Below are 19,092 nucleotides of genomic sequence, written 5' to 3' on the forward strand. Positions count from 1 at the left end.
CTCACTCTTTGTAATAAAATTCCGCTTAAGCCGGTTCTATGGGACGTGAGAGGAAGTGCACGTTTAGTTAGACTCTTGTTGTAGCTTGGTTGCTTTTCTATCTTCTTACAGATTTTAGTGATGATGGATGGGCTATGTTTGGAACTTGGCAGGATAGAAAATATTCATATTTTGTGAATATACAGTCAATCTTGTGTTAAGAGACCACCCAAGGGACAGGCAAAAAGTGGTCTCTTAAGACAACGGTCTCTTAGGACAAAGTACGGAAATTGGGCAAAATAAATTGGACTTAAGTTTTCACGTGGTGTATGTAAGAGACACATTGGGTAAGGATGCAGATAAAATACATGTTATTCATATCAATTTAATAGTTTGAAATTCTCTTCATTTTATGCAAGTGTTTCATAATAAAGATTAACATATGCATGAAATATTTACATACATCAATAAAACTTTAAAATGTAATAAAGTGTGTGTTTTACTTCGGTAAAATCAGCTGAATTTCACAGAATGTTATTACGTTTCAAGAACGAAGCAAGCCATCCCGTCGATGCCTTAAAGTTAATGTCCCCAAGAACATTCGCGAACTGAAGAGCTCGAGTGCACAAGATAGGCCCAGACACGGGCATTCTCCTAGCAGTCACGTCCTTAAACCACTCATATACCAAATTGTTTACATCCTCTTGAACAGTTAGTTACTCTCCTCGCACGTTTACGATCACCTGAATCTGCTTTCCGTATCAGAATGTTTTGATCTGGGTTTTCCGACGCCCATTTCTTCAGCCAATTTATGAGCACTTTTGTTCTTACTTAATTCCAACACACGAGCTCTATCATCCAACGTTAACTTTCCGTTTAGACATATTCAAGATCAATCAATTACACACAGGACAGCTTACAATACATGTATAACACGATATGCGATTTTCCTTATTTATCAAGGTCAAGTTATTATTGGAAAAAAAATGGGCGGACCTTAAAAACAACGACGAATTTGATTGGTCATATCGGTCTCTTGCTAATAATTATGCAGTGATTGCGGGATTCCATCAGATGTTACTTACATTTCTCACCTTTTTCAATCGAGGATTACGTGTCAACACGTTCTCATAATTAATCGGCGGCAGTGTTTGATGTAAAGATGATTTAATATGGACATAGTTAAATTTTAGCGGTCGCTTAACCAAAAAAGGTCAGTCAATTTTGCCGAAAATCAGCGGTCGCTGGTCGCGTTAGACAAAAGTCGTTTAGCACAAATATTTTAATAGTAAAATTGTTCGGGGTATGTGTCTATACATAATACGCTTTACATACATATTATATATAGGTCATTCTGCCTCATGTCAGTGTGTTGTTGTAAATGCTGTTGCTATTCTGACATGCGAATAGCGATATGGTTCAGCTAAATAAATACCTAGTTCATTCTACATCTTATTTATGGTATCTCATATAAGTATGTACAAATAAATTGCATATCAATTGCAGGGATAACGCCTAAAAACACAGAAATCATACTGAACGAGCAAAGGAGATACCCTTCAGCAATCAGCTGGTAATCAAGGAAATGACGGGGTACCAGGTAAAGTGCTGACTATGTTTCACCAACAGGGAAGAAGAAGCATGCAGTCGTCGTATTTCGTTCACATTGTAACAAGTTTCAGTATAAGGAATGTTCACACATATACATACAATCTACTCATTTATGAAAAATAAGTGCAACGCCCGAAAAAAAGCCACAGCTTTTTGTCTGAATAACTAAAAACGTGAGAAATATGGCAAACTTGTCAAGTTTTTCTGTTGAAATGAAAAGTAATTATATTGCAGTACATGTGCCATCATCATAGGAAATGTAACTGTATTGCTGAAATTAAAAAAACAACAAAAAAAAACCATAGACATAGAGCGAGGTAGTATCAACTGTATAAAAATGAATGCGTACAAACCTGTCTGACAGGAAATGAATACAGTTTTAATCGTGCACAATGTGAAGATATGGCAATTGTCGTGATAAAAGATTTGCAACTATTGCAGGCGATTTGTCGTGACAAAACGCGGGAATATTAATAGCACATCACACATAGTAAACGAATTTTTAGAAACAACGAGCGATAAAGCTTCATACGCGTTTTTAAAAATAAAAAAGGTGTAGAAAAGTTGAGTAATACGTTTGAGCTATTAGATAAATCCAGAGACGGTAGAAATTGGCGATATCATTGAAGGAAGACCAGTGACACTAGAAAAGGTCGTGCCGATCGATGTAAAACAGAGTAATTATAATACAGTGGAGCTTTTCTTCGTCGGAGATGGACCATACAAGATGGCAGGCTGGTTGTTTTGGACATTTGTTGTTTTAAATGTCTGGTATACAGTGACGACTTTGGGTAACCGGTTTCTTGCGAATTAATTTAATCGTGTTAATATGGAGAGCAGAATTATGTCGGAGCATGGGGTCTTGTTGCTACCATACCTACTGATTCGGCAAGTTATTCCATTCTTGACACATTGGTCTAACTTTTTCAATTAAGTAATAGTGATTGGACCGCTCCCACTCACTAAATATAAATCTAATATTCTTATGACAAATCGAAAATTTAATTGTTCTTTTGAATGGAAAGCGTATCAAATATAGTGGTAGTATTGCCAAAAGCACGCAATGGAAAAAAGGGATATAATACGTTTTCTAACGTTTAAGATTAGTTTCCATGGTAACGCATCGAGATGTTTTTCCACGAAAACTCTGACAAGAGAGAATCATCGATTGGGAAACTGCATGCATTGAATACTGTAGGACCACTGTAATCAATATCTCTGTTGTTCTTAGAATTCTCTCCGTCCTTAAGAAAAGATGAATTTTAGAAAAGAGATTTAAATGGATACATATATTTAATAGGTATTTGAGTAAGCTGTTTTTTTTTTGTATCAAATTCAGCAGTTCGTGCACCTAATTTTTCGCATCTTTTTCATTTTACTAAGTACATTGTATCGCCTGAAAATAATTGACGCATCATCTTTGTAAATTCGTGAACCTAACTGTTCGCATCTTTTTCATTTTACTATGTACATGTACATTGTATCGCCTGAAAATAATTGACGCATCATCCTTTGTAAGTACGGTTTCAAAGCCCCATTAACCGTTGTATTTTATGTCAATTTACTGTTTCTTCTACATCCAGGTTGCGTATGGGTGGGGTGGGGCGGAAAACAGTATTTTTTCATATTCACGAATCTGTCTATAAACCTATCTACAAACATTTGCAGTCCATATACGTATTTTCATAACAAGTGTTTTACTTGAGTGTTCTCACTTATTTTTCTTTTGTTTTTCAGATAAGGAGATAACCACACAACAGTTTAAAGATGATGAGATATTTAGTGAAAACGCATAAGAGGCGCTGTATTGCTCTATTTGTGATAGGTACCATTCTCATTTATGTTGCAATAAACATATTCATCACATTCCATACGCGTCACGGAACCAGAAAACCCAGTTTTATGCAAAAGTATCTTTATGCTTCAAAGGTCAAGGTTAAAGGGGAGTACATGAGGAGTTTAATAGGTTCCAAATTTCAGGCATGTGTTCATCCAAATTTGCCGCTATGGAGTAAAGAATTCGAAACTTATTTTGAAAAGGTGGAACCAGTCAAATGCACCGAGGACACGGATTGGGTATACACCGGAAGTGGTAAATTTTACATTTCGAGGCGTGCAGTGGATAAATATGGAGAGATAACATGTGCATACGTACCAATAGTGAACTCAAATGACACATTTAGAACTTTAAAACCCATCGTACCTATGCTGAATGGAAGCGCACTTGTCTCTGATGCATTCAAAGTTTCGTGTAAATCTGCAGATGGAAATAAATATGCAAACATCCATGCATGCATAGCACCAACAACAAACAGAATACTACCGGAAGTTACACCAACTTCCGATAGATACAATGTATTAATTTTTGGTTTTGACTCACTCTCTCGACAAATGTTTATGCGTTTGCTTCCAAAGACTCATACATATTTTACGGAGATACTGGGTGGTTCCCTGCTTGAAGGTTACAACATTGTAGGAGATGGTACCACGCAAGCGTTATTGCCCTTGTTAACGGGGAAACGGGAAACAGAAATACCGGAAGTGAGAAGAGGGAAGTCGGGGGCAAGACATGTTGATGAATTGTTAGATTTTGTTTGGAAACAGTACGAAAAGAAAGGCTACGTAACACAATGGGCAGAGGACCTTGCAGATATCGGCACATTCAATTTTAGGATGCTGGGATTCAAGGATCAGCCCGTTAATCATTACATGCGCCCGTTTTATCTTGCAGCCGCTCCTATTTATCCTCATTTTAACAGATATTGCTTAGGTTCTAGAACAAGACACCAGGTTTACCTCGACTGGCTTAAAGAAGGGCTAGATACTAACAGCGACAAAAACTTCTTTACTTTTGGATTTTTCTCCGAATACACTCATAGCAATAATAATCCTGCAATACTCTCAGACGAAGAAAATGTCGCGTTCCTTGAATATCTTAGAGGTAAAAACATTCTTGATAAAACATTTCTTATAGTTATGAGTGATCATGGTACACGGTATGGATCTATTCGCATGACCGAGCAGGGTAAATTAGAAGAAAGAATGCCGTATTTTGGTGTATTTGTTCCTCCAGCTTTCCAAACAAAATTCCCTACCAAGTTTAAAACTTTTCTAAACAACACAAAACGACTTGTTGTACCATCAGATATACACGAAACTCTCTTGGATATAATCGGCGAATCAAGCACCAAATCTGAAATTAATAGAACAGTATATTCTTTGTTTTCACCGATACCAAAAGACAGGACGTGCGCCGACGCTGCAATTGAGACACATTGGTGCGCATGTCTGAAATCGAAAGTTGTTTCCGTTTCCGATCCAGACGTCCTATCTTCAGTGAAGACAATTATATCACGCATCAACAATATTTTGCGAGGGTTTACTTCTTTTTGCCATCTGTTGTCACTCCGGAAGATTATTAAATCTGTTTCTTTTGAAACTGATAGACATGTATTGCGGTTCAAGAAAAGTCGAGATGTTGATGGTCGTGTTCCAGATCTTAGCGATACCTTACTTCCGGAAATAGTGCATTATCAAATAACGTTTGAAACGGTTCCGGGTAATGCAGTTTTCGAAGCAACTGCTTTCATGAATTTGGTTACTGGCGATGTTATTGCAAATGAAAGAGAAATAAGCAGATTAAATCGTTACAATGATGCTCCGAAATGTATTGAAAAGTCACATCCGTCGCTTCGACCCTACTGTCATTGTAGATGATAGTTGATGATAGTACTTAGCATATAGATGTATTTAACTGAAACACACAAAAGGCGTATAATGCTCTATATTTACATTCGCCCTATTCTTTTCCAGTGAACATTATGACGTTCATTTCATATGAACAGCAAAAGGAAAGGCGCTAAATTTACGTCACCGCTGCTTAGTGATGACCGACCGCTGTTTTGACGACGTCCGCGTATAGTCAGGGAGAATGTTCCTTAGATGACGTCGCAGTTATTCTGTGTGTTGAACAGAATGGCCGGGAAGCAGATTTTAATGTTAAATGCCACAAAATATGTGCAATTGATAATATTATCTTGTTTAAAAATGGAAAGGAAATATTATGTAAATATAAGAAATGAAACTATTTTTTCGGTGTTCATGCGAAATGAACGACAGAATAGGATCGGCAAATTAAACATGAATTGCCGATCCTTTCTGTCGTTCATTTCGCATGAACAACGAAAAATTATTTCTGGAGAAGTAGGCGTACCCTGTTTGCGATAAAAATTTAAAACAACGAATGTGCCATCAGGCATTGATAGTATAATAAATAATTAGAGAAATAAAAGAGAAATCAATGAAATATATATACCATTAAATGACCCATTTGTTAAAACGTAGAGGCCTTACTAAACCCAAATTTCATATATGAAAATATGAACAATCATATACTACTTATGAAAACATACAATTAGCTAAATTAAACACATCTGAAGAGGATTTTATACGTTTAAAGTAAAAAATCTAGAAATAAAATATTTTTGTGAAAGGATGGACATTGGATGTCCTTAAAAATACTGTTCTTATATAAAAAATGACCATTATTCATACCATTTCTAGTGAAGTATTTTAGCATTTTATTTAAGTGTAGATGGATTTGTTTGTTTGTACGTTTCACACGAGTTTCGAGTCACATCGACCAAGTTTATGTCAAAGTCAACTTTTCCAGCTTTTACAATGGTGGAAACACGGGCCGCCGATCTAGGTAGAACCACCGACCTTCCGTAAGCCAGTTGGATGCCTTCATGGAAAGGAGAATGAATTATACACCTGGAGCGAGGTTTCCAACTCGCATGGATAAGAGTCAATCACAGTCAGTTATTGTTTGGATAACTTTATCTAACTTTAATATGCGGTTACAAATTATGGCAACTTTTCTGTTATATACATGTACGTATTGTTACATATGTATTTTAATGTAAAACCTGGCGAGTTTCAAATTCCCGTGTGCGGGGATTGTGACAATCAAATTCTAGACTTCTTTTAAAAACATGTACTGTTATACTTATAATTTGTGTATATTATGTTTTTTTAAAGACTTCTGTAATTTGAGACGTGGCTGTCGAAGAAACATTTAAGTAATTCTGATACATGTATGTGTATTTTTGTTAAATGTTTGATTATAAATTGACTGTATGATTGTGTAAATGTATGAATGTATATGAACTTAATTGAAGGCCATACTGGAAATAAGTTGAATAATATTTGTATTTGTACACTTAGTATGTAACCTTCAGAAAATAAAGTTGTTATCTTATCTTATTTTAGTGACCTTAAGCACTTGGCCACGAAGGTCTCTTTGAGAATATGGTTCTGGATAAAATTGTTAAACAGGTCGAGGAGCTTTACTCCCATGTCTTAGAACATGAAAATGAAAAAGCAATAAAAATGCTAAAAAAATATAATAATATGTCATCTTAAGTTTTCTCAAATTTTTGATGATATTATGAATGAATCACAACTCATGTTCCTGTGTTTTGTAAGTTGTTTAATTCCATTTCAGATTCTGGCATTTTCCCAGACAATTATGGAGTGAAGCTCATATTTTATCATTCAATGGTATAAAAATAAAGATGTCAATTATCCAGAAAACTGACAAGGATTTAAAGTATTGTTTTGATCAGTTGTTTATTTAAGAAATAATTCATAGCAAAAGAGTGTTTTACACGATGGGCGGTTATACGTCGGGCGTAATAATTTAACGAGGGCACAGCCCGAGTAAAATTATTTGTACGACGTATTACAGCCCGAGTGTATAAAAAGTGTTAAAGCACTCTTTTGCTATGAACTATTTCTTAAATAAACAACTGATCAAAACAATACCTTAAATATATAGTAGCGTTCTTTCTTGGTCGCAACAAAAACATTGACGTCACCGCACGTTAACGTGACGTCATTTTAGCGTAAGAGTGTTTTAACAGAGAAAAGCATATTAGAATTCTTTATTCAACATGAGATAAGATACTTTTCTGAAAAATAATAATGTTTGTATACTGTTGACTATTAATTTTCATCGGTAATAGGAATTTGTGGAATATCGTTAATAGTGGTATAGCGTTCGGCTCATTTTGCCGTACAGCCTTATGGCGTATGCAACAAACGGAAAATGTTTGAGATTTGTTTTATTGTGTATGAAAAGGCAATGTCAGACTGATGTCAGACAATTTGATAACCTGTACTTTTTTCATTTTTTCAAATGATTTGAATTAGTTTATTTCTTACATATACATGTACATATCTGTAACATGTAGTAGGCCTACATTTTGTGTAATATTTATTACATACCAAATCCCTCTTGTAATTCTAATTCTGGGTTAATATGTATAAATACATAAGTATGTATGCATGCATGTATACATATATGTATATATATGTAGGCCTAAAGTGGATTTTAATTTGAATTATTATTATTTTAAATGTGTTATAATTATTGAAAACTGTGATAGTATTATATTATGTTTTAGTAGTCTCTTATAACTTTACTAAAAAGTACATGTATTTATATAGGATTTTAACATGATTTGTGTAGACCTACTTTGATGAGACTTTAATAAACAATGAAACTCTACATATATGGAGGTCTATAGTTTTTGTCTGAAAATGTATACCGTATTTTAAGAAACAATGACGAAGTGGCTTTCCGTAGACTATAAGGATCTTACATGCCTGCCTGTGTAAGACGGGGTTTTCCCTACCCGAGGGACAGTGTGGAAGGGAAAACCGAGCGTTAGCGAGGTTTTTTATCCATGCTGTCCCGAGGGTAGGGAAAACAGCTGTCTTACACAGGCAGACATGTTAGATCATTTTTCTTGCCTATCATGTTCAAAATAGATCGTGGAGACAAATAGGTTTGGGTATTTCCTGACATTATTTATAAAGTTTATGACGTCGTCACAGTGGTACCAGTACTATGTGACGTCACCTTAGTGCACGCTATTTTAGACAAATTCCCAGCACGTCCCTCGGGTACGGAAACCCCCGTCTTACACAGGCAGGCATGTAAGATCCTTATATTCTTGCCTACCTAGCGGGGAAAGTATACATTTATCCGAGCACGCACCGGGGATAGATATTCCTGTCTTTCCCTAGGGAAAAACCTTGTCTAAAATAGCGTGCACTAAGGTGACGTCACATAGTACTGGTACCACTGTGACGTCATAAACTTTATAAATAATGTCAGGAAATACCCAAACCTATTTGTCTCCACGATCTATTTTGAACATGATAGGCAAGAAAAATGATCTAACATGTCTGCCTGTGTAAGACAGCTGTTTTCCCTACCCTCGGGACAGCATGGATAAAAAACCTCGCTAACGCTCGGTTTTCCATTCCACACTGTCCCTCGGGTAGGGATAACCCCGCCTTACACAGGCAGGCATGTAAGATCCTTATAGTCTACGGAAAGCCACTTCGTCATTGTTTCTTAAAATACGGTATACATTTTCAAACAAAAACTATATCAGTTTCATCATATTTAAAGGAGTAGTTAGATCTTGGTGCTGTGTCACAGTTGTAACAGTACTATTTATAAAATCTATTTTATTGACAAGCCTTTCAATAGTCGAGCGCGCTGTCATCAGACAGCTCTTGTTTTTACTGTCCGCTCTATAACTCTTTTTTTTTGCATGGACATTCAAATTATAAAGTAACAGTACATAGTAGGGACATCCGTGTCCTATGGAGACATTTTAGTTTGAATCTAGGATTGCTCCAATTTTCGAAAGTGTTTGAAGGTTGTTGGCAGAAAATAGTCACAGAAATATGAAAAACGTAAAACACGCATTGAATCGGGAATATACTGAATTCTGTATTTAACAGAATGTCAAAACGGAATCCTTTATGTTCAACTTGGGCTCATTCCACCTAAATCTAAATTATATTTTGTTTTTTAAAGTTTGCGAGACTGTGTTACATTATACCACTTTTAACACGTAAAAATTACCTTTAACATGTTGTTGTTTTGTGACAGTTACAGTAGCATTGTACTGCCTGTAACTGAACTCACTGATGTTTTCTTTTTCTTAATGATAGAAATGTCGAGGCCCAAATATGAAGAGGCAAAGCATATGTTGTCCCATCTCCACACCTACATATCTGCGTTTCAGTAAAATGTCAGTAGAAGTAACGAATCGAATAGGAACGATTTAGATAGAAAGAAAAGCAATTTTATGTATACTCAGTTTCAAATAATAGCAACATAGTCTGCTGTGTCAGTGTCAGTTTTAAGCTTAGCACCAACTAAATTTATAAACAAGGAAGTCTTGCATCTTTTAATTACATCTTTCCTAATTTCACATTATTGTTGCAAGTGTGATTTTATCTAGACTTATACATAATATATTCAAGGTTCCGGGTCACCAGAAACGATGTTTCGTAGTTGTTTTGTAAAAGTTTTTGTCACACGTAAAGAGCGCATGCGCATTAAAATAAAAAGATCCGGTAAAAATCTTAGCAACCGATAGCATTGTAAATCCGCCTATATTTTCTAATCCTTTGGATGCACGAAGCCCACTCAATGTTTCTATTCAACAGGATTCCGCTTTTAAAAGCATGTGGGGCTTCATTAAACCGAGCGTCCTTAAGCCTTTTGCTTAGCTGCGTTTTCTTCTTTTGTAGTTTGTTAGACCTTTAAAAGCGTTAAGTTCAATATTTGGGTGCGTTGGAAGAGAATTTCTCATTCTTATGAAAGCCATTTTGATACTAACACCTGCTTAAAAATGGTTATAGTCGCAAGTAAGAAGATTAAATGATACTTGTATGCAAGTTTAAGCTCCCTGCCAGTGCCATCTTACATTTGTCAGTTTCCTTGATTATAGGGCAAACATTTCATTTGTTAAATTGTGTAAAGATAATTTTGCATTTTAAGGTAAATACAGTGCAGCATCCTTGTCCGGCTGTAGTCAGTTTTATTGCGCCCTTTCAGTTTGACAACTTCATAGAAGTTTAGAAATAACTGTCAAAATATGTCCTTAATGAAGCAAAGAACCAAAGATTCCCAGGGTAATCGATCATTTGATTCAGGAATAATGACCTTTATTTATGTTCAGGTATAAAGCATGCATTTCAGCTGTGGCAGGTATTGTGTCACACATTATGGTGAGCATAAAGATATTTCGCAACTTTATTTAACCCTAACCCTGCTAAATTCTATATCTATAATGAATTTGTCCATCTTCAATTAAACAGTACCATTAACTGTTTGAAAGGGGTGCTTATCAAAAGACACCGACTAAATAGCGAAGAGTGCGGTTAAATTTGATTAAAAATACGTACTAGACTTGGTGAGAAACACAGGTATGATGTTTTTATTTTATTGTAAAGAGTTTTCATTGTTCATAATTCTTACCTCATACATTTGTTTTTCAAAGTCATCTGAAATGCCGAAATATAACTCTAAATGTTAATCAACCGTTAGCTTAATCGCCTGTTAAAGTTTCGAACAACTGGACCCAGACTGCTGATGATCTACACTGGTTTCAAAGACAGAATCAATCGTGTCCAGGGGCCAGTTGTTCGAAACTTTTAACAGGGGATTAAGCTTTTTAGGGTTAGTTTTTTACATTTTAGAAGACTTAGAAAAACAAATGTATTAGTTAAGATTTATGAAATTTGAAAATTCTGAGATATTTACTTGAAAAATGCGCATAATTCCACTTTTCTTTCATTTGTAAGCGTTTAATAAAAGCTTTGCGATTTCGGAATAAGTTATTAATAGCACTTAAGACAATTCCTGCAATAAGTTAACAATATATGTCAATAAATACATCGGCTTTAGTGAGAAAAAAACAACAACAACAAAACATGCAGAACCAGTAAAATATAGCCAAATCAGACGTTTTACTGCAATAACCTGTTTGACATTACCTGTCTGAATTTAAATCGACATATTTTTTTCACCATTGAGCTTATTATTGTATGTGTATGTTTTCATACGGAAACAAATATTACAGAAACACAACAAAACTATCTCCTTTTTATAAAATGGACTGTTTCAGTTTTCTAAATTTCGACTTTTAATAGTTCAAAGTGGCGTTCTTTAGAAGCTGATTATTTTGTGTATTTTGAATCTGACAGTAATCATGTTGAAACCTGCAAGTACAATACTTAAAGAATTCGACTGAAGATTAACAAGTGTCACGAGTGTGACAATGCCATGACAATACAAATAACATTCATTTGTAAAATATGGTGGAATTTGATTTGCCGTATATAACAGAACAGAACAGAACGGAACAGACATTTTATTATATCTAACTTGAACATTTACAGTTCATCGTAACATACAAATAAAATCATACATGCACGCAGTAATGTAATAAATAATACCAAATAATAACAATAAACTTATGCAGGCAAAAGATATATAATCTATTGCAATGAATTCACTTCATTTGATCTTAGCTTAAAGACTTTTTTTACACAACAAAGCCGATTTATTCAACACTTTAACATTTGCAGCATTTTAACAATTGAGTGAATTTTAACATATTCAATTCAATTCAATAGTTTCTTTATGTATGTCAAATAAAACATAATAAAATCTTATTAAAATACATATGCCATTCTTAACAGAATTACAAGAGACGGGTAAGCATAGCTTACTTTATTTAATATAGCTGTTATTTATACTATAGGCCTATAGGTCATTTTATTTCTAAAACATTTTACAAAATAAAATAAAATAAAAAATATGTTGTGAACCGATCAATTTCTTGACAACTGGAAAAAGGTATTTATAAATCGAGATCCGAGAGGCGCTACCTTGGCTTTGCTTGTAAAAATCAAAACTATTGCTTCTAGGGTATTCAAGAAGATTGATGTGACGTTTTACACCGTATAGCGTTAACGGACGACCTACGTATAACAAAATGTAGGGATAACGCATGTTTTTTCGTGTTATAACATCTGCAGAATCCCGAGGGATTTGTTGGTGCCCGAGCCCGATAGGGCGAGGGTACCAACGTATCCCGAGGGATTCTGCAAATGTTATAACACGAAATGAACATGCCTTAACGCTATTCTAGCATAAAACGCGTAAAAACTGATAAATGAATACAATGTCTTTCAGCGTCATTAAATTTCCATGAAACGCGCGGGAATGTCTGAGTTATTTTTTACGTTGACGTCATTTCGTTTTGAATTATCCGTTTTGGGGCCGAATGACGTTTCCGCTTTGCCACGGAACGCATATATAAAAAGGTGTTATAACAGCACGCGAGCGCGAGAATCTCTCTGTTAACACACGTTTTCTCTCCTGTTAAAACACCCCCGAAAAGAGACAAGAACAGCAGTTTTATGCTAGAATGTTCATAAACGTCATTCGGCCCCAAAACGGATAATTCAAAACGAAATGACGTCAACGTAAAAAAACAACTCAGACATTCCCGCGCATTTCGTGGAAATTTAATGACATTGAGTGACGTTGTATTCATTTATCAGTTTTTACGCTTTTATGCTAGAACAGCGTTAGCGCATGTTCATTTCGTGTTATAACATTTGCAGAATCCCTCGGGATACGTTGGTACCCTCGCCCAAACGGGCTAGGGCACCAACCAATCCCTCGGGATTCTGCAGACGTTATAACACGAAAAAACATGCGTTATCCCTACAATCCGTTCCTGTCCGTTCGCATGCGTTTCTTTTCCGCTTCTCATGCGGCGCCTGCGCTACTTGTCCGGCGACGTTCATTCCATCCGGTTGAAGGTTTTGAGCATGTTCAAAATTTAGAACGTACATCACCGGACAAGTTATCCGTTAGATGTACGGTAGCAATGCGCTGATATGAGTTTTGTTCGTTAATCGTGCGTTCCCTATTCTGTACTTGTCCGGTTCGCATCCGTTCTTGTTCGGTTCGCATCCGTTCTTTTCCGGTGGACCTGATTCACTGCCGGACTACTACCGGACATGCAACGGATGTAACGTATATTCAACGGACGAGAACTGACAAGAACGTTTGGTCAGTTTCTTATGCGTTGCGCTTACGTTATACGCGGTACAAGTCCGTTACTGTGATATCCGTTAATTGAACGTTGTTCGTCCTATATATATGTGTGCGTTAATCTTGCGGTCATTGTGCGTTTTATGCGCCCCATACACCGATCGCGAGAGCACCGAGCAGCAGCAGGGGATGCCTTTCGTCACCGGATAACTTTCTGCCGCAATTTTTCTATTCGTTTGGCGTGCGTTAACGCTATACGGTGTAGTGTGACTGACACATTAAGTACACATAAAAGGCCATAATTTTGTCGAATTGTATGGAAGGATTATGGTCCTAATGGTCTGCTTACTCATTTAGTGATGGTTCACTAGCATTAAGGAGGTAGGTTACCTTCATATTTGTATGTGCGCATGTCCAACCGGAAGCTAACGTGACGATTTACGACGACGTTTACGACAAACTAAATGTGTTTGTATATTCATTATTCCTAAAACAAATCATAGACCTGTCTTCGATCTGACGCTTTGTTGTTTAATAATGCAGAAATAATGAATAAATTGCCGCAGAAACGCTTCAAAACAATGATGCCTTAAAATGACGTCATTGACGTCATGACGTTACGTGTCAGTTACCGCGCAAAATTTATAGCTTTTATCTTGAAAGTACGTAATTCTGTGCATTTTCTTTATTCAAACTATTTTCAAATAACCATTATTTGCTGAAATATTTTTTATGAGTCTTTTACTCTGAATAATAATCAATAGTTTGCTTCTTTTATGTAGTTATACTGAAATGTTATGCGGAATGTAAGAAAATGGATGATGGTAACCAATGTTATTTGGAATATAGTTCGGTGAGAGGTTACTTGTTACGGCCATTTTCAAATAAAAAATCTAGCAGTTTGATTTGTAATACCTATTTTTCAGGTTCCGTTGATAATTTGTTACTTATATACTAAAACTAAGATCTAAAATTGTTCAAATATCAGTAGAAAATTGTGGTTTCTTGAATTGAATTGATGTTACCATGGAAACGAAGCCCGTGACCTATGTATCTAAATGTAAAATTCAAAAGCGTTGACACTAGTCTATTTAAGAAACACAGCTTCAGCTTTTTATTTTCATTTCAACAATATCCATGAGAATAATAGTAGCATGCTGAACGATTTTTTCATGAAAAATGCCAGACGAGGGGTACTGCTGTAAGTATTCTAAGCTTAGAAATTTGTTTGAATAAATGCAGATAACACGAAAATATAACTTACGTTAGAAATAATATGTTTTAAAGCTACATCAACTAGAAAGATAATCTTATTCAATATTATTTTATAGAAAATTACGACAAAAAGCAAGATATGAGCCATTTTAAACATCTCAGTTGCCATGGTTACTTTAAACTTTAAGAAAAATAGGGTACCATGTATAGTGCTTGGTATTTTGCTGATAATATTACCCAAATATTCCATGTTGGTCATTAACAGAATGGCACTGAAGCCGTCGAAAACCCCTATTTTATACATAGTTGTTTAAAAATGAGAGAAAATGCGTTACCATGGAAACACGAGCCCCGCGACATATACATTTTAAGCTTATATTAGAAAGCTAACGCGCATACTAGTAAAATTAGCGATTATGCTGATATCTACGGATATAAATGAAACTAAAATACACTGAAAAGTGTTAAATATCCGTATTTTCCTTCTTCTTTCAATATGAAATACCTTTGGAGGGTCATGTTCTTAAAACCTGGATAAAAATTGAACTTGAAGGGACAGAGACAAACGAAACTGAGATTTTAGCAGTTAAAACTTCATATTACACAAAATACAAAAAGATGCTGCGGTTCAACTAATTTGAATTTACCCTTGTAACAAGGTAACCTACCTCCTTAAGTTTCAAAGACATATTTCTTAAAGTTGATATCAACAAAATGCAGAACCAACGCCAACGTTAGATGAAAATATCAACCGCCTCTCTTAGACTTTCATTTATTTCTTCCTTTGATGAGTCAAGCTAAAAACAACTAAAATAGTACTTCTAAAGTGATTTAAAAGAAATTCATCCTGTCAAATCAAATCTGATATAAGATGTCAGATTCATAACATCCTTTTACTACCATGTACATATAAAATATGATAGTCTTACTATAAAATATACATATCATCTACAGTAGACTAAACTTCTTCTATGTATTTGGGTGCCGGTGGTAATATCTAGGAATATTTTGTGCTCTTAATAAGGCACACATTGGACATATTAAAACAAAATGATACTCATCTCAGGTTCAAGGCCGATGCTTTGACAAAGTGTACATTTTCTATCGTTTCTGTCTATATTTCTGTGTCGACCAATTTCAATAGCTGGTGTGAAGGAAACGTAATTTTATATACATGAGCTGCGGTGGCCTAATGGATAAGGCACCTGCCCGCAATCAGGAGGTCGAAGGTTCTGGAGCCCTGTCAGAGGTGGGTCTTGTTACTGAAGAGAGACCGGTTGGTAAGTCGCCAGCTAGTTAAATAATGGTTACCGATTGCCTACCTGCCTGGTGCCTGGCATTAAAAAGTAGGAATCGGGAAGTAAGGCTGTTCAATGTATGTATAGGAGTCTCATAAGCCAAACTGGCTGGCCCTTTCAGTAGAGGTGACACTATAATAAAACAAACACTTTACTTTACTTTTACATGTCTATAAGTCTAGTGCGAAATCAGGCACAAACATATTAATATTTATGGAAGACGAAATTATCCATACTTCATTCCTCATGAAAGTTTTGTAATAAATCCATAACATATAGCGCTAGCATTATCATTGTCAGCATAATATCTTAAGACGTTTAAAGTGCTTGATAAATTACAGTTACTATTCTTTTCAGCATATAACTTTCAGATCTAACCTGTCTTACTATATATATGATAGTAAGACATATATATACCGAGCTGCGGTGGTCTAATGGATAAGGCACCTGCTCCACAATTGGGAGGCCGAAAGTTCGAGCCCTGTCAGAGGCGGGTCTTGTTACTGAAGAGCTAGCTAGTTAAATAATGGTTACTGATTGCCTACCTGCCTGGTGCCTCTGGCGTTAAAAAATAGGAATCGGGAAGTGATGCTGTACAATGTATGTATATAGGTGTCTCATAAGCCAAATTGGCTGTCCCTTTCAGTAGGGTTGACACTAATAAATACTTTTACTGATAGTGGGTATCTTCCCAATTTCCTATATAACGCAGAATTTGATGAAGAAACTATTTATTACTTGATAATTATAAAAGCATGCCACTAATTAATAAGCCTGTAAAGGTTATCTCACGAAACGGCCCGTATTAATTAATTAATTAATTAATTAATCACGCATCAATAATTAATCTTTTTTGTTAGAATTAAAAACAAATCAGCAAAATCAACTATTTTAAATACCATTTTATTCATTTTATGACCTCAACCCGCGGATCCTGCCTCAACCACCCCGATCACAAAAAGTTTTACTTTGTAATTACATGAATTAGGAAGAATTTTATTAACTCAACTATGTACAGCTATATCCCTATATATAGCTAGATAAACCATGTTGTATTGCAAATAATACTTTAAAGAAAAAAGTTGACACTTCTCTTTTAATAAGATTTTTATCATCACACCCGAAAATGTTTGGCACGTTGTTTTCATTTTATCTTTTTATCTAGATTGTCCTAAAAAGGAATGAATTGAACCACTTAAGACCTATGTATGTGTAATTCACACCCCTTTGTGCTCCTCTAAAACATGATAAGTCACGTGTGACTGTCATTTTGGTTCCCTGCCTTCGATGAATGTGCGGTGACTATCAAACAATCGGGAAAGCGGGGTAGTAGTCAATTAAATAAGCAAGGTGAAGATCAACAAGGCGGATTGAATTTGTCCTGAAGCAAGTTCGTGTCTAAATAACAAAATCAAAAGAAGATCGTGCGATATAGATATCCCAACGGAAACTTTACTGTTATATCTTCATTTCTAACGGACAAAATGGCGACTAGACGCAGTGAAAGACGCGTCACACGTTCGACAAGTACAAGCACACGGCCGACCCAGGGCCAGGAAAATGAGAGCCTCACGGATATGAAAACTGAATTACAGCAGACTGAAATTAGGTTCAGAAAAGCATGTAATCAAATAAACTTACTAAACAGGAAAATGGAAAGCATTCACAAAAGATACAACTGTGCTAAAAAGAACAATCACAGAGTGTTTCGATACAAACTCCGCCTTAGACTAGCAGTTGTTGAGGGATTGAGGAACATGTACTATGAATATGCAAATAAAAAGGTAAAATACAATTTTTGTCAATTTTAATTCCATGTGCATATATATCATAATAAAAAATATGAAAAATCGGTAATTTTTGGTAACACAAAAACTTACTTTTCGTTTCAATTTAGGCCGAGGCAGTCCGCATTACTGTTTTGCCAGTGATTTTCATTATCTGCATGACTGTCATAGATTAATTTTTGTTATTCGCATGACATTCACGTAGCTTTTTGTGTTATTGAAAGCATATGACTAAACATACTACACGTAAAATTAAATAAGGCAGCTAGTGGCTAGGGGTCAAATAAGTAAATAACCAGACCCAGAGTCTTGAGGTCCGGTAATAGACGACCTGTACAGGGCTGGCTAGAGGTCCGGTAATCAATATGAATACTACGAATTGTATTTACAAAGAGGAGACTATATTTTATCTTTAAAAATGGGAGAAGATTTCAAAAGTTTGTTAGAAGTCTTATTTTTCTTGTTGTACATGGTAAGTCACAGGAAACAGAAGTATATATTTATAATTCTTTAATCCCAGGAAAAACATGATCGCAAATTCGACAAATAATTAGTAGCAGTTTCTATGCAACAATCGATGGAAGCTAGCTGTTACCAAATTCTTATTTTCTTGGGACTGATGAATTAAAATAATAAACTTAATTTTTAAAACTACCATTACACATGGCAATTACTGTTTAAGTTTAACTTTTCAAACATTGGCATGATGGATACTATTGAGATGAGTTAAGCAAGTAAAAAATGTCATCCATTATTGTCAATTGTTTATATTTATATGATGAGTTGATCTGCATTGCAGGCTTCTAGAGTTGTTGAACTGAGACGGGAACTTTTTAATGAGAATGTTGAAGTTGTTGAACAAGAAGATAGTGATTACGAAGACTCAGAAATGGACGAGGCTGATTGAACAAGGGAGATAATCTGTGATAATTGATATCTAGTGCTAAATATTGTGACAGCAAAGCTGAAGCATGACAAGACAGCTGTCCAAGCATGTGAAATTCAGAAGATCCTAGCGCCATGAAGAGGAACGAGAAATACACTTTCACAAAATATAGCTTTTAGAATAATTAATTAAAGGTTCACAATCGAGTGAAATCATTGTGGTGAAACTAGTGATTTTTAGTAGATCAGGAATGGAACCTTTAATAACATTTCATATGATATATATTATTAATTACCAGCTGTCAAACTTTTCTCAGATTCATTCTAAAAGCTTTTCTGAGCTTTACTTAGATTTCTTATTTAGAGAGCTAAAAGA

At 35.3% G+C, this 19,092-nt stretch overlaps 2 protein-coding genes across 2 annotated transcripts; both read left to right on the top strand.

Annotated features, from left to right (window-relative positions):
* The first annotated feature begins 3,317 nt into the window (after positions 1-3,317).
* Positions 3,318-7,252, top strand: LOC123553739 (uncharacterized). Its single transcript, XM_045343343.2, has one exon. The coding sequence runs from the start codon at positions 3,358-3,360 to the stop codon at positions 5,305-5,307; it is 1,950 nt and encodes a 649-aa protein (XP_045199278.1). The 5' UTR covers positions 3,318-3,357; the 3' UTR covers positions 5,308-7,252.
* A 10,117-nt stretch (positions 7,253-17,369) lies between these two features.
* LOC123553738 (uncharacterized) lies at positions 17,370-19,092 on the top strand. Its single transcript, XM_045343342.2, has 2 exons — positions 17,370-17,828; positions 18,631-19,092. Exons 1-2 carry the CDS (start codon positions 17,529-17,531, stop codon positions 18,736-18,738), a joined length of 408 nt encoding a protein of 135 aa, XP_045199277.1. The 5' UTR covers positions 17,370-17,528; the 3' UTR covers positions 18,739-19,092.

The sequence above is a fragment of the Mercenaria mercenaria genome, chromosome 7 (assembly GCF_021730395.1).
Source record: "Mercenaria mercenaria strain notata chromosome 7, MADL_Memer_1, whole genome shotgun sequence".
NCBI lineage: Eukaryota > Metazoa > Mollusca > Bivalvia > Venerida > Veneridae > Mercenaria > Mercenaria mercenaria.

What these genes read in the sequence shown, in the direction of transcription:
- LOC123553739 (XM_045343343.2), top strand. Translation starts at nt 3,358, where the DNA reads ATGATGAGATATTTAGTGAAAACGCATAAGAGGCGCTGTATTGCTCTA.
- LOC123553738 (XM_045343342.2), top strand. Translation starts at nt 17,529, where the DNA reads ATGGCGACTAGACGCAGTGAAAGACGCGTCACACGTTCGACAAGTACA. An exon ending in ATGAATATGCAAATAAAAAG is followed by an intron (nt 17,829 to 18,630) that starts GTAAAATACAAT and finishes TCTGCATTGCAG; the next exon opens with GCTTCTAGAGTTGTTGAACT.